Source organism: Nanorana parkeri, unplaced genomic scaffold, assembly GCF_000935625.1.
Source record: "Nanorana parkeri isolate BGI_ZX_2015 unplaced genomic scaffold, ASM93562v1 scaffold2138, whole genome shotgun sequence".
Taxonomy (NCBI): domain Eukaryota; kingdom Metazoa; phylum Chordata; class Amphibia; order Anura; family Dicroglossidae; genus Nanorana; species Nanorana parkeri.
The window spans coordinates 135,513-152,255 of record NW_017308406.1 but is presented as its reverse complement, the minus strand read 5'-3'; the positions used below and the strand labels follow the sequence as shown (position 1 = coordinate 152,255).

At 40.0% G+C, this 16,743-nt stretch overlaps 1 protein-coding gene across 1 annotated transcript in view; it reads left to right on the top strand.

Moving 5' to 3' along the window:
• The window catches only part of LOC108800797 (cell adhesion molecule 1-like), a 111,915-nt gene that overhangs the window by 51,246 nt on the left and 43,926 nt on the right, over positions 1-16,743 (top strand). Inside the window, exon 4 of the mRNA XM_018572805.1 lies at positions 2,895-2,969. Coding sequence (XP_018428307.1) covers positions 2,895-2,969 — 75 coding nt within the window. The remainder of the gene's footprint in view (positions 1-2,894; positions 2,970-16,743) is intronic.

Here is a 16,743-nt window from a genome sequence, read left to right as displayed (position 1 = left end):
ATAGGTGCACTGCCATCTACAGACTGCAGTGGCCTATGCAAACTGACAGCAATTGTTTGACTGTTTTATGCAAAGCATGAGTGTGCACCATTATACTAGCATATTTGCAAGTTATACAGTACAATGTTTTAACTGTTCTATTTGCTAATATTACAACCACCACTAAGGAAATAATAGAAAAGTATAGTCCAGTGCTAATTATTATTATACAGGAATTATATGGCGTCAACCGTTTGAAATTTTGCGTGGGGCAAATTTAGTACAGTCATCTTTTAAAAGCACACTCCCATGTCTAGGAGGACATCAAGCTCTACAAGTTCTACACTTATGTGTCAATGATCCGTAAAGTTCTTGGCTGCTGGGCATCTGGATGCTGCACAGCCTTTTCACAAACGGCAGGCATGCCAGTATCAGCATATCCAAACAGTGATGGCTGCGGTCACTGTTTGTCCAAAGATTTTCCATTTGGTTCCTTCGATTTTCTTATTAAAGAAGGCTGGAAGGAAGGGTGCCAATGGGACTAATGTGCAAATTCCGCCCTGGTTATCAAGAACTGGCTGAAATTTGCATAGCCCATGGCCAGCTTAAAACAGCGGAGATGGAAGAATCTCCTGCCACCAGCTATTGTATTGAGCAGCCACTGCTCCAGTGGCTACTTAATACCCAGTCAGTACCTACATCTGAGATTGGGCACAGGCACTGCTTAGCTGAAAGTTTTGGACTGGCTCCATCAACATAGGCTGATTGAAAAATTGCGGTTTGGTGCATTCAGGGCTCCCCACTACTCAAATTTTGTTTGGTTCATCAGGAACTGAGAAAAAAAATGCTCTGTTAATGACCAACTTTAGAACATGCACAGAACAGTAAAGATTTGAAGAGGGAAGTAACAGAAATCATATTTCAGTTTACTCAAAGTCAGAATAAGAACAAAATTATTATTACTTAATTATTATAATTATTATAATACTTATTATGGGTTGATTATACTCTGTTTTCTTTCTGTAGTAAGCTGCCAGAACGTTTTACTCACAAATCATTGGTTATTGCCTTGATGTTCCATACTTTCCTTCCCTCTCTTTATCTCCTGACCCCAGAAGTTCATAAACTCTGCATAATATCACTCACAATTGGCAGATAACACACTATAATTAATTTGTATGTTTTCTGCCACACTGTCAATGTGCTCTATTTATCTCTTTTTCTGACATAGTGGGGTCATTGTGTGAGCACAGCGGACCTTCAGGCTTGTGTGTGGGCTGATGTGCAATCCAAAACGATTTCTTGCTTTTCAGTTTGGTCACTCAGTGCCAGTCCAACATCAATTTCTCATGTTCTGCTTGTGGGTGGAATGGAGCCAGAAATGGTACTTGAAAGAAAACTTCTTCATCATTGACTGGAAATGGTCAGTTAGCCAGTGCCAGCTGGGAAACAACGGGTAGAGAAGGACTGTCCTCAGCGAGCCACATAGAATAATAGTTATAGTACCTCTGTTGAAAATAAATTCAGTATGACATTGTAGACAGAATAATTAATCTTTTGGGTATTTTTCAGTAGTTCTGCTTTAAAATTCAATGTAAGTTCTTATTTAGCCACTTAATTCACATTAATTTGTAGAACATGTCCCATTGGTAAATATATATGCTTGATTTATTTCTGATATTTAAAATCTTTTCAACATCATTTTACATATCCCTTTGGTTAACCAGTGCATAACATGTGTCACTTATAAGTTGTGCTTATCACATACAAAGGTATACATACACATCATGTAAGTGCACGTTCAGAATCAAACAGCTTATATAATGCAGAGAGAAAGATAGAAATTTTCATTAGAGTTATACTAATCAGATATCTGCTGCTATGGCTTGCACATAATTTGCTGCATATTGTTGAAAAGGGAATGCTGATCAATTCGTTTATCAGTTAAGGAAATCCTGTAAATTTATAGTTTTCCCCTGCCAATAGATAATCCCTTATCTTGTTTTTAGTAGAAAGAATACCATGGGACTTGATGTAGTTGTGCTAGTCTTTAAAGACCTTGCTTCTTGACAGTTAGTTTATGCAGCCTGGCTGTGCTCCACTGGATGATATGGTAGCTGAAATGAAATATGGAAGGTTCTTCTGCATAATTTGGTTGGTTGACCAGTGCCATGTCCCTATGTGCATTAATATTGACACTGAGAGCCTTGATATTTTGCAAATCAGTCTGCCAGATTCCACTAAAGGTGTAGGTTATATCAAATTGTGTTAACCGGGCCAAGATTGACAACCAGCCTGACTTTAATAAGCCCCAGTGCCCTATCCTGGGAGTAATGAAGCACCATTCTCTTGTGGGTTGGGTGCTTTTTGTATACAGACTTCCCTTGCCTGCAAATTAAATACAACTTTTTTTTAAATGGCTTACAATGCTGCAGTGTCGTGTAGAATCACTAGTTTTGTGACTGGCATCTTAAACATCGGTGCGTCCATGTGTTCTCAGGTGTATTATTATCATTATCCCTTTTAATTACCTATTTCGCTGCTTATTTCATTTTTGGTGTTGCCCATTTGTTGATTTTTGCCTGGTGCACTGTAAGCATTTATTACCCTTTATAGTTCAACATTGATGTATGCTTATTAATATCCTGCTGATCTATTGTTTGAGTTAAATGTGCTTTTTATTTTACTGTTGTGTTAATTATCCTATTAATTACCCAACAATTTCATATTCATTGCTGGATACTTTCCTGATTATATCCTGCTAAATGGTTGATGGTTCCACTTTATTAATATTGTGCTGATTTCCATCGAAGCATTGATGTCCTACTGATTTCCCATTGAGATTGTGCTTTTTGTGATGTGTTTTGTTTTATTTTTTTTAATTTGGTTTTTGTTTTCCTTGTTTTTCCATCCAGATCCCCCCACTACCCCCCCACTTCCCACAACAACCACCACTACCACCACAACTACCACACCCTCCACCATCCCAGGTATGGTACCTTCATTACATGTGTGTCTGTCGCATCCCTGCATGAACTGTGGGTTAGGGTCAATGTCATGAACTATTCCAGGTGTCTTCATAACTTCTCTAGGACAGCTGACCTTACCTTTTATTGTTCAATGGCAGTTTGGCTAATCAGTGCTGGATTACATCTTCAGGAAGCATAATCTTGTTTCTTCTTCGACTTTGACTACAGTCTTTGCATACGATGCAGGGTACTTTTCTCTGGCCAAGCAGGATGGTGACCTAAACATATTGCTGTTAAACCGAACAACCATAACTTAAAAGACCAATTATGCTAATGCACATAATTGTGTATATAAAAGCCTCATCACCTCAAGTCACTCTGTCGCTTAAACTGAAACTTCAAATTGGGGATGTCCTCTACAAAGAAGAACTTAGACACTCACCTCTCCTGCTACCCATGCCACTGATGGCAGTAGTAGTAAGAATAAAGTGCTTGCTAGAGAATCCTTAGCAACTGCCACTTCCATGAGTGTTAATTTCCTGGTTACCTGCTGCGCTCTGTGGTTCTTTCCACTGAGTAGGGGCCGGTGGATCTAGCCAGAGCCTAGTAGAATGGGCAGCAGGAGAAGTAAGTATTAAGTTATTTACTTTAGGTATTGGTGTAAGAGGCAGAGTGTCTGTAAGGTTCCTCATAAACACCAACGAACAATTGTTGATGTAATGGGTGTCAGATATTTTGTGTGGCAAATGTTGACACCAACAGGTCAGGCAGTGTCTGTTATGTACCTGGTTGGAGACCGAGCTCATGAGGAGGCATCTCTTTCACCTCTTGTCCAACACTCCTGGGCCTGGTGACAGGAGATTTGAAGAGACAGAATGGTATGAGGATTGAAGTTGCAGGAGGCGGCTGTTGTCAGGTGTGTAGACCAGGATGACTGTAGATCACTGGGCAGGAACGAGTCGCAGAAACACTTCAGCGCCAGAGGAAGCGGGAGCGTTGTCAGGATTCGAGCCAAGGTTAGTAACAGCCAGTCAGCAAGGTAGAGAATCAGCAGGCAGAGACAACGTTGGGATACAAGCCAGAGGACTTCAACAGCCAGGCAGTAAGGTACTGAATCAATGAATCAATAGATAGAGACACTGTCAGGAAGTATACCATAAGTCACTAACAGACAAGTAGCAAGGTGCAAAATCAGGAGGCAGAAAGCAGAGTCCAATGAAAAGTTTGGGGTCCCAGTGGGTAGACAAGTTCCAGGAGCAGGTGAAAGGGGCAAGCCGGGTCACACACAGGAAATTAGAATAACATGTTGGGTTGCAAGGATCGGTAACTTACTTAATACCCCTCAGCAATCTGAACATGTAACACTCTAGTTTATTTAAGCCATTTGGTGTCAGCAACAGTATTGAGCGTGCATGCACCACACATCGCTTATCTAATAGATGATTTGATCCAATTAACAGGGTACTGAACAACAGGATGTGCACATGCTTGGGCCTGTATTGGTCTTCTACAGCCAGAATGGACTGAACTTCCCTTACAGTGTCCACAGTTTGTTGGCACATACACTATATTGCCAAAAGTATTGGGACACCTGCCTTTATACGCACATGAACTTTAATGTGATCCCAGTCTTGGTACGTAGGGTTCAATATTGCCCACCCTTTGCAGCTATAACAGCTTCAACTCTTCTGAGAAGGCGTCCACCAGGTTTAGGAGTGTGTCTATGGGAATGTTTCACCATTCTTCCAGAAGCGCATTTGTGAGGTCAGGTACTGATGTTGGACGAGAAGGCCTGGCTCGCAGTCTCTGCCCTAATTCATCCCAAAGGCGTTCTATCGGTTTGAGGTCAGGACTCTGTGCAGGCCAGTCCAGTTCCTCTACCCCAAACTCGCTCATCCATGTCTTTATGGACCTTGCTTTGTGCACTGGTGTGCAGTCATGATGGAACAGGAAGGGGCCATCCCCAAACTGTTCCCACAAATGTTGGGAGCATGAAATTGTTCAAAATGTCTTGGTATGTTGATGCCTTAAGAGTTCCCTTCACTGGAACGAAGGGACCAAGCCCGACCCTGAAAAACAACCCCAAACCATAATCCCCCCTCCACCAAACTTTACACTTGGCTCAATGTAGTCAGGCAAGTAACGTTCTCCTGGCAACTGCCAAACCCAGACACGTCCATTGGATTGCCAGACAGAGTGCCAAGCCCAACCCCTGAAAAACAACCCCACACCATAATCCACCCTCCACCAAACTTTACACTTGACACAATGCAGTCAGACAAGTACCGTTCTCCTGGCAACTGTCAAACCCAGACACGCCCATCGGATTGCCAGACAGAGAAGCGTGATTCGTCACTCCAGAGAACATGTTTCCACTTCTCTAGAGTCCAGTGACGGTGTGCTTTACACCACTGCATCTGACGCTTTGCATTGCACTTGGTGATGTAAGGCTTGGATGCAGCTGCTCGGCCATGGAAACCCATTCCATGAAGCTCTCTATGCACTGTTGTTGTGACAATCTGAAGGCCACACAAAGTTTGGAGGTCAGTAGCTATTGACTCTGCAGACAGTTGGCAACTTCTGTGCGCTTCAGCATGCGCTGACCCCGCTCTGTCATTTTACGTGGCCTACCACTTTGTGGCCGAGTTGCTGTTGTTCCCAGTTGCTTCCACTTTGTTATAATACCACTAACAGTTCAAGGTGGAATATTTAGAAAGGAAATTTCATGGATGGACTTATTGCACATGTGGCAACCTATCACGTTACCACGCCTGAATTCACTGAGCCTGTGAGAGCGACCCATTCTTTCACAAATGTTTGTAGAAGCAGTCTGCATGCCTGGGTGCTTGATTTTATACACCTGTGGCCATGGAGGTGATTGGAACACCTGAATCCAATGATTTGGAGGGGTGTCCCAATACTTTTGGCAATATAGTGTATATTGAATAAGTATGTTCTTTTGCTCACTATTAAGCCACAGTGATAATAAATGTGAAATCACATTAGAAAAATGAAGGCAAAAATTAAGTGCTATAAATTCAGACAGGTCTAATCCCAATCCTTATAGTTATTTTGAAAAGGAATAGTGGTAAATGATACAGAGATACAATGTTGCAGCACTTCATTAAACTGTAGTCCTGGAAAAATGTAAGTGCACTCCATGGAAATGTTTGCTTTTTTTAATATATTTGAACAGGTAAACATTAGATCTTCATTCAAACAGTGACTACAGAAAGGTGATATTCTTGAATAGAAAGCACAAGGAAAATTGGCCTTTTCAATCATTTTTTCAACAAACGCATTAAAAGATGTAAAGGTGTACTGTGGAAAAAAGTAGCTACACCCTTGCCTTTAGAAGATGGTAATAACCACTATAGCAGAAATTACTTCTTGCAGGTGTTTTGCATAACTGTCCTTCAATCTCTAGAAGTTTGACAACTACTTTGTGCCAAATTCAGTTGCAAGATGTCTGTGGGATTCCTAACTCGAACTGCCTACTTTACCCCCCACAAAATTTAAATTGGGATCAAGTCAAGACTCTGACTAGGCCAGTATACACTGAGTGGCCAGATTATTATGACCACCCCATCAGTACTTTGTTGGGCCACCTTTTGCCTTCAATACCTCGGCGTTTCTTCTTGGCATTGACTACACGAGATGTTGAAAGGTGATGCAAGGAATCTGACACCATGCTTGATGAATAGCACTGTCCAGTTCTGTGAGATTTGATGGTTGTGGAACCAGCTGCCTGATGGTTCTTTCAACTTCGTCCCACAAATGCTCAATTGGATTGAGATCTGGTGATTGTGGGGGCCACCTAAGCAAGGTAAAGTCTCCCTCATGTTCTTGAAACCACTCCTGCACAATACGAGCACCGTGGCATTGTGCATTGTCTTGTTGGAAGAAGCCATCTCCATTGGGATACACCATCAACATGATAGGATGAACTTGATCAGCAATGATACTTTGGTATGTTGTGCTATTCAGACGTTGTTCCACACTAATTAAAGGGCCCAAATCATGCCAGGAAAACATGCCCCAAACCATAACACTGCCCCACCAGCTTGAAGGGTTGTACCCATGCATGTGGGGTGCATGCTTTCATGCTGTTTCCGCCAAATTCTCACTCTGCCATCTGCATGATGCAACAGTCCAGTCTTAAAACACTTTAACAACAGCTCCTCTTGAACATTTAACGAATTCTGCTGTTTTGCTGATACTCGCTCCATGGCTCCGAGCGGCAACAATCATCCCACAGTCCAAGGCTGTTAAATTGCATTGTTTACCCATATCTTCAGAATAAAAATCACTTCTACTGTCGTGGTAAACAACCTGCTTCCCTATTTATAATGGTCTGGCCCTCTAGCAACTTCAGCGAGAAATTATAGCTAATTTGCCTACAAACATCAGGTGGCCATAATAATCTGGCCACTCAGTGTATAAACCTCCATTTCTTCTTTTTGAGATTTTGTTTGGTTGGATTTACTAGTGTGTTTTGGATCATCATCATGTTGAAAGAGTGATTTCTGGTTCAACTTCTGGACAGATAGCCTCACATTCTTCTCCAGCACACTTTGATTTGATGCAGGCTTCACAGTTGACATGATAACTGCAACTCCAGGCCCTCAAGCAGTAAAGCAATTTTAAACCACATAATTTCAACCCCCATGATTCAAGGCTGGTATGAGGATGTTCTTCTAAAATGATGTCTCTGGTTTGTGCCAAACCAAACTGTTACTGTGGCGAAACATTTCTATTTTGATACATCAGTCCACAGCACATTGTTCCAAAAGGCTTGGTCTTTGTCATACGTTCAGTGGCAAACTGTAGTCTTGCTCTTATTCTTGTTTGAACAGCAGTTTAAATTGGCGCAGTATGTTTTTTAATGTAGATGTGTGCACGTTGACATTAACTGTTGCAAGAGTTATCTGCAGATTCCCTCAATTACATTTTGGAGTTCTTGGAGACTTCTTTTTTAGCATTAAACGGTTAGCTATTGGGCTGAAATTGCTGGGCTGGCCAGTTTTGGACAAATTAGCAGTTGCTTGAAATCTATGCCACTTACAGATTATTTTCCTTACAGAGGAATGATTGATTTTTTAAATAATTAAGTGATCTTTTTAAACCCTTGCCAGATGCACAGACATCCACAACCTCCTTAGAAAGTTATCTTGATTTTAGCATGATTACACCACACATGTCGATAGCAAACAAAATACAGATCCTAGATATCTGAAGTTTAAATAATAGCGGTTCCACCGGCATACTCTTTAACCAGGATCTAATTGATGGCACCTAATCTGGAACACCGATTCAAATTTATGGATATCTAGTGGTGATAAATGTAGGGGTGTGCTTACTTTTTCCATGTGACAAATCTGCATTTTTGTTAATAAGATTATGAGAATGAATACACCATGTCGACCTTATATGTCATCTGTTCAAGTATATCACCTTTATCCGTAGGCACTGTTTGAATGAAAATCTAATGTTTCCTGTTTAAATATACTGGAAAAGTACATTTCCATAAGATGTAATTACTTTTCCACATGACGTTATATCCCTCTCTCAAGAGGGATATAGTTTCCCCTGAAATGTTGTAGTGTGAACTTCTAATACCCACGTGACTTTACTTCCGTTTGGTATAGCTTTTTCATCTTCACAAGAGCTCTCTGTATGTTAATACTTTACGTTGGATTTATATATGTGGGTCAGTCTTGAGATTAATGTAGTCCTGCAACATTACTGCTCTTGTATGCAGTGACATGTTTTCTACATGTACTTATCCTGCCCTTCTGCTGTGTTTTCTTTTCATTTCTAAGCAGTAACCAATAACTATATAATATGCTTTTTGCAGATTATACATTTGTATGGGTGTGCTTATTCTCCTTTGTAAATTACTTTTGGCCTATACAGCTACCCAGATAAGTCTGTCACACCCCATAAACACACATACCACACTACCACTATTTTCTGTTCCTCTCCCCTAATAAATTGGCAAATGCATGCATCTCTACAAAGACTGTTTGTCATTGGCCGCCATATACATGCAACTACTAAAGATGATTGGCTACAAATATCCAACCACCTGGATGAACTGGTTACTGGTTGTGTGTTGCCACTGGGAAAGCTTTTTTTATATGGAAGATCTTCCCTGAAGGTGTAGAGTGGAGTCAGAATAGTTGGTTTTACAAGACTTCAATCTCATCTCTGTACTCGCCTAAGAGTCAGAAGTTTATCAAAATTGAAACCATTTGAGCTTACACTTTGATGTGATGGATTTTGCTATACACAGAAGACTTCCTTTCCAGTGATTGCATTCAATCACATTAAATGTAACTCTTTCTCGGCCTGAAATGGATGATAGCGCAAAACACCAGCTTGTGCTCAGCTAGACAGCAAGTTTTTATAAACATCATGTGTGTGGTATTGATAAGAAACGTCTACATACATACTTGTCAGTGTTGATACAAGTTATACAAAGCAACTTTGGTTAGGATAAATGGTCTTTAAAGTATATACTGCAAATCTATATGCCAAAAACAATTAGCCAATCAAGCTTATGGGAAGATTTACAGAATAATATGAAATATAGGAGTCCATCTTCAAATCTAATATCTATTTAAAAAACAAGCACCAAAGGACTCTCTTGGAGGTTTTTTTTAACAGTAAAAGACCACTATGATTGGCTGTTGGCTTTTATAAGGATCTAGAGAAGGCTAGAATATTTTTTTTATATTGAGGAACTGCTGTATAGAAGAGCATGTGGGGATTTTGATGCAGTTACACTTTTATTGAAACATGCCCTGCTCTCAACATGCCATGCCGGTCTTATACACACACCTCTTAGATAAAATTAGACATTGTAGGCAAGGGTGCACAGCTGCTTGTAAAAAGATCAGAGCTGGACCAGCTCTTGCACTGTGCGTTTTGTGCAGATAGAATGGAGAGTGTAGAGCATATACGCGGGCCTGGCTGTACCACCTTGTCAGCGATATCTTCCTGGATCAGGGACAAATAAGTATTAGATTGGAAGGGTGGGCTGGGGCAAGAGCAAGCTTTAATATACAGTAAGTAGAATGGAATTAAACCTGTAGTTACAATTTAAGCATTAGTTTACTGAACCTCCTAGATAAATGATATAACTTGATTGTTGCACAAAGAATAATATGTGCATAGGTCCACAAATTATGTAAACTACAAGTTCAGATTTTGTAAACTTGTACTGTATGTACTTGCCCACCTTCCCCTCTTAGTACAGCATTCCCACTTTGCTCCCTGTTCCAGGAATCTTTCTTGTGCAGCCCTGCCTTGCTCCGCACAGCCTTAATAGCAAAAATGTCCTCAGCAGGCCCATCTTCACAGTGAGCATGTGTACTGCAGGACATTCATTCCTAAGTGACCAATTTTCCAGCCATCCAGCATAATATAGCTTACCCGTGGGAATGAATGTGCTGAGATGCGCATGCACACTTAGAAGACAGGCTGGCAGGGGACATTTTTGGTAGAAAGGCTGTGTGATGCCAGACAGTGCCCCACAGTGCTGATCACTGCAACAGGGAGCAGGGTAAGGTTACCACACTGTACTAAGGGGTAGTGGCCAATTACATATAGTACATGCTCACTAACAGTTTAAGCATGCAAATTATGTTTGTTGTTCCAGGATCACTAAGTTAACTGAAAACAGGATGTTCATTTAAACCAAGGTGTTCATTTAATTTGATGTTCCTTTTCACATCCCTTATTCCTTGCCATTATAATTTAGAGATGTTTGTAGTCAGCTAAATACACTAGAACACTGGTGCTCATCTGGCTGCCTTGCAGGGAGGGTGCTAACTCAGGCTGAAAAAACATATAAACAGCGCTCTCGGATGGGCAAAGAGTTAGCTTGGAGGCGTGTATGCAGCCACTGTTTTACCCGAGCTTGAAAAAGAGGTAATACCTCGAAACGCGTCGCTCTTGTCCGCTTTGATCCCCCTCCATCTCACCATTAACTCGATCTTCGGCATCTGACAGCTGCTTCCGTACACCGTCCCCAGCAGACCTGACAGTGACCGCTCGCTGACACACACAGCTACGGCTGCTACAGCCCTATCCATTGCCCGGCTCCTGTCCGATTTGATCCCTCTCCATCTCACCATTTGATTCGACTTTCGGCATCTGTCAGCTGCTTCCGTACACTGTCCCCAGCAGACCTGACAGTGACCGCCCGCTGACACACAGCTGTGGCTGCTACAGCCCTGTCCATTGCCCGCTGTCCATTGCCGACACCATCGACTACAGTCAGAACCACACTACGAGTGCCCCGATCCTCCATACCGGCCGTCCATCTCCAGATCCTGGCAATCACGCGTAATTGCCACCACCTTTAGTCTTCATTATAATTTCGTTAGCTAGCCAGTGTTCTCGGCGCCCTTTCTTGGTTTCTTGATCATTTGCTAACTCAGGCTACTCATGAGCATGGTAATTAAACATGTTTCACTGTTTTCCCCTCTTACTTTGTCTTACTGGGGTTCTGTGAATTAACCAATTTTTAGCAGCAGTGCTACATTTTAAATTTTATTCATAATGTGGTGCAGTGCTGGTGATTTTTTTAGCACTGCTATATCAGAATCTCGTTGTATTTTAGGAAAAGTCTTGAAATAGGTTTCAGGGAAATCAGTAATAAACCAATGCTCTTTCATATTAAATGCATGCATTCAAAATAAATAATCCAAGTGCAGTCATGGACCCGCAACCTAACAAAATCTAACTGCTTGCAAACCCTTGCTGTGGGAAGTATATATACATTTTTTTTTCTTCACAACTTATGCCTAATATAGAAACCATCTTTGTAACAGCAAAGTGTCATGTACATCATTTTCACAGGGGGTGGTAACCTTTCCATAGACCAAGATATTTAATAGTCTTGTGTAGGCATCTTGCAAAGAGTTTATTATGTATGACTAGAATTGATTTTAGTTTAAAAACTGTTCATTTATAATGCCAACATTAAATAAAGTTGTGAGAAGAAGGTTGTAAACCCTTGAGTAGCTCCTACCATGTGAATTAATCTTTATCCAAGGCATAATGATTAAAAGGTCAGTCTTTTCTAGCAATACACAACATATTACCTGCCTATATCTTTATTAATAAAGGAAAACATGGTAGCTAATTGTATCTTGAGAACAGGGTTGCTTGAGATAGGTGTTCAAGTTAGTCCATGTGTAGACTTGACTTGCTACATGCCATACAGAAAGCAAAATCACACAATTTTAAATACCTTCTGTTCATGCCTGAATTTTGGTGAGGTGTAATGTTGTCTGACAAAAAAATTCAGAAAAGCAGTTATTAAAGCTTAAATGACATGCAAGGGATATATTCGTAGAAGGCTGGTTTTAGCAGTTTGGAACTGTTCCTACCACCTTTCAGCCAGATAATTTACAAATCTAAGAATTTCAGAAGCATTGCATCTCTCCCTTGGTATGGACACCATGTATATGTCATTTAAGTGCAATCCTTATTCAGGGGACAAAGAATCCTAGGGTGCCAACCAAGGGCCTCTTGTACTTGATAACATCTGTGCTCATGAATCTGCAATAAGAAATAAGTACTGAACAGAAGAGGTGTTTAGAGACAGGTACCGCAAAGTGTCAAATTAAAGTATTCAGTTGATTATTTAGAAGAATGCTGGGAACTGATTCACTACAAACCAATGAGATGGCAGAGCCATACAAATAAAGGTAAAAATAAAGTATATCTAACCCCCCTCCAAAAATGTTTTGCTGCTTGCCAGTTACTGTATGTGGTGGCTGCATACGTTTTTTCAGGCTTTCTCTCTATTGTTCACCTGGTTGTCCTGCCAGTAACATACTTCCTGTTCAAGGTGACAATGCTCACTTACTCTACTGTATCTATGGAGAAGCAGCATGATCAACCTAGGCTGCTCTACTAATACAAACACCTCCCCCTTCACCTCATCTTCATTATATAGTGGGGAGTTGATTTGTAGTTCACAGAGGATAGCTGGAAAGGCAAATAACTTTTTTTATATTGATGTATAGATTTAGATCACAGGAACACAAAGCACGGAAAGATTTTGAACAGTATAAACAGGTATTTTTCTGTACTCACAGAAAATGCTCTTGGCCTAGAAAAAGAAACCAATGCAGCTACCCATCTAAGAACTTGTAAGCTGCAATATGCAGTATACAGGTGACACTCGAATAATTAGAATATCGTGCAAAGTTCATTTATTTGACTAATGCAACTTAAAAGGTGAAACTTATATATGAGATAGACTCATTACATGCAAAGCAAGATAATTCAAGCCGTGATTTGTCATAATTGTGATGATTATGGCTTACAGCTCATAAAAACCCCAAGAACCCCAAATCCACAACCTCAAAAAAGTAGATTACATGCAATCAATAAAACAAGGATTGTACATAGAACAATATCGGACCTCTGAAAAGTACAAGCATGCATATGTACTCAGTACTTGGTTTGGGCCCCTTTTGCAGCAATTACTTTTGCACGATATTCTAATTATTCGAGTTTCACCTGTATTGTATTTTTGTTTTTAGGTTCAGATTTACTTCAACACTAGACTGTAGTCATTATAGATAAATCCAGGCACAGTGTTAAATAGCCAGGTTCTCACTAACCTGTAATGCACATAACACCTAGAATCAAGTCCTCTGTTTTGTGTTTCTCTCTGCCTTGTATTACAGTGAAGCCCAGTTTGTCTTCATGTCACCTTCTGTATGAGAGAAGGGCCAACAATCCTAGTTTCATAAATGCAAATGAGGTAAACTTTGTGAGGATCAGTCTCATACCTCTTTCAGGACTGTGAAGTGGAGTGCATTCAGCTGAACTGCCAGTGACATCACTTTCCTGAAAGCAGAATGACAACTGTAGGTAAGAGGCAGAATTAGGTATTGTATTGTAGAGTACAATAACTAGGCAACTCTAAAATACAAAGGGGTCTTACAGGTACCTTGGGTAAAATCCAGGAGGTGTAGGGAATCAGAAGTACCACGCCAGTGTTTTGCAGTCCGGAAAATATATTTCAACGTGAAAATCCATAATAACAAGCCATAATGTTTCCTGGTCTATAAAGTGCCCCCTTCACCAGCCCTCATAAACACTGTTTATGATGAATGGCAGATTATGGAACTCTGGAGTAGTATGGCTCTCTACTAGTGGTCAGACTTTAGCAGCTAGTTGTGGTTGAGCCTGGCCACTAGTAAGGAACCATATTACTCCAGAGTTCCCTAATCTATTCAAGTCTGCCATTTTTTCATAAACATTTTAGGTCCTTAATGGGGCACTAAAATATGTTGGATTTTTATCTTGGATTTATATAATTAAAGAAATATATCTTGACTCCAAAACCATTAGTGTGGTGCTCCTGTTTTCCTACTCCCCCTAAAAGCAGGATGAGATTACCTTCAAAGCCTTTTTTGCAAGCAGGACATGACATGAAGAATATAGACTTTGCTGACGTACAGAACACTTGTTCACTCTATTTAAATATAGTTGTTGCAGAAAATGTTGAATGAAAGTTCAAATCCTAACTGGTTGGTAAAGAAAATTAGATAGTTATTTTAAGACACTTTGGTGAAAAAGACTCTGCATGTTACCTTATTATAAATGCAGTGGCTAAGTGTCCCTGTTTTACAAAAATCCTTTCCAAACTTTCTCCCTGCTCTTTGGTACAAGTTCATAATATACTACATGCGGATTTATAATGCATTGAAAACATTTTTGTTCATTTAACTTTGGCATAAAATTGAAAATGCAATTTTTTTTGTCTTGGAGAGCCTTTGTAACCTCAGAATGAAATACCACATTTGTATATTTGATTTTTTCTGAGGACACAATGTGCTTTGGAAAGCAGAGTTGCTAGCAGTGTGGAAAATGCTGCTCTCAGCCACCTGCTATGGAAATGGGCATAAATGGATGCCTGTCTGAGGAAAATTATGGTTGTGATAACAGGTATGTGCCACTTATGATGCTGTTTAGAGTGAAAAAAAATTAGAAATGTAGCAGTATTGCTAAATTTAAATCAGTCATCTGATGGCCGTAGCTTACTGGGTTATTAATGGAAGCATTCAAATTGAGCACCATTATTTTTATTATTACAGAGGCAAGTTATTACAGTGTTTCATTTTATCATTCTCAAGGTTAGAACTTGGCCTTAATGGGAAGAATGTTTTTAAGTACTTTAGGTAACTAGCTCATTAATTTCAATAGTTTGCAATATTTAAATTTAAAGGTATCCATATAAAATGTAATATTTTCTCCCAATACCTTTTGGGGGCTTTACTGCCAAAATCACCACATGTGAATTCCCCTCTGTGCAGTAGCCATCATAAATCCAAATTCAGAGGTTTCACTCTTGCTGCTAAATTAAAAGTGGAAAATTCAAAGATGATAATTGATTATTTTTGTGATGACCACATCAGGCAAAATATAAAGATCTTAGTTTTAGAGAAGATATGGGGGACTCCTCTTAAATATTGTTTTTGGGTTGATAAACTCTTTAAAGTGACACTAAACTCAGGAATTAAATTAAAAAGTGGATTAACTAAAATGTATCTTATGTGTGTATCACTCAGCTGTAGAGCATCAAATCCTCTCTGAATTGTGCTGACACTGTCCTTCCTTCTAAAGGGTGGCTACTTTTGTTCCCCATGGTCTCTGTGTGTGTTTTAAAGTAGCCACCGCTCCAAGTTCACTCCCGTGATGGGCTACAATCTCACGGTTAGTTTACTAATTTGTATTGTGATTGTAGTCCATCACAGGAGTGAACTTGGAGCAGTGGATACTTTACAACACACACAGGGACCATGGTGAACAAAAGTAGCCACCCTCCAGAAGGAGGAACAGTGTAAGCACCAATTCAGAGATGGTTTAAGCATCTGTAGTCGAGTGATACACAAATAAGGTACATTTGTATTCATAGTTAAGGTACTTGAATTAATTTTTAAGATTTAACTCCTGAGTTTAGTGTCACTTAAAGCAATAGGCATTTGCTTATATCAGATATTTAAAACATTTAGTTTTGTTTTAACCTCCCTGGCGGTAATCCCGAGTGTGGCTCGGGGTTAAGTTTCAATACCAAAAGCGGTAACCCTGAGCTACACTCGGGATTACACTGTAGTCTCACTTACCTTGTCCCTACGAGCCCCTGGTGTCCTCCGGCCGATGCCGGCATCTGTCTTCAGGGTTCCTTCCCTGCGACGCCGGTGTCGCAGGGGGGCGGAACCGGATGGAAATTCAAAAGTGAAGCATGACATACACACAACATGACATTGTAATCTGTTATGATTACATTACTGTATCAAACCATTTCACCTCAGTTTTGTCCCTAGAGCTTTGTCCAGTGCCTTGCCTGCACTTTTACCGTTCTTTCTGCCTGGAAAGTTGAGAACGTCCATGGCATCCAAAAATATTGCACCCTTGTTTGGACAAATTTCAGTGTTTTTGGTTTGATTACATTATTGAATAAAAGTTATTATTATTATTATTTTTATAATTATTTATTATATTATAATTTATGATTTTGTGTTTCAAACTTTGTCATACCCGGGATGTCTACTAGACTCTTGTTTGGACAGATTTAAGTAAGTTATTCCTATGAATTACAGGCCTACAATATAAAACAACAAATGTCCATGCAAAACAATGTACCACTTTGACATTCAAAAATACTGACATAATCAGACCGCCAGGGAGGTTAAACTACAATTGTAGTAGTTTGTGTATACATCATATGCTAGTATCAAGACATGTTTTTTTTTATTTAGGG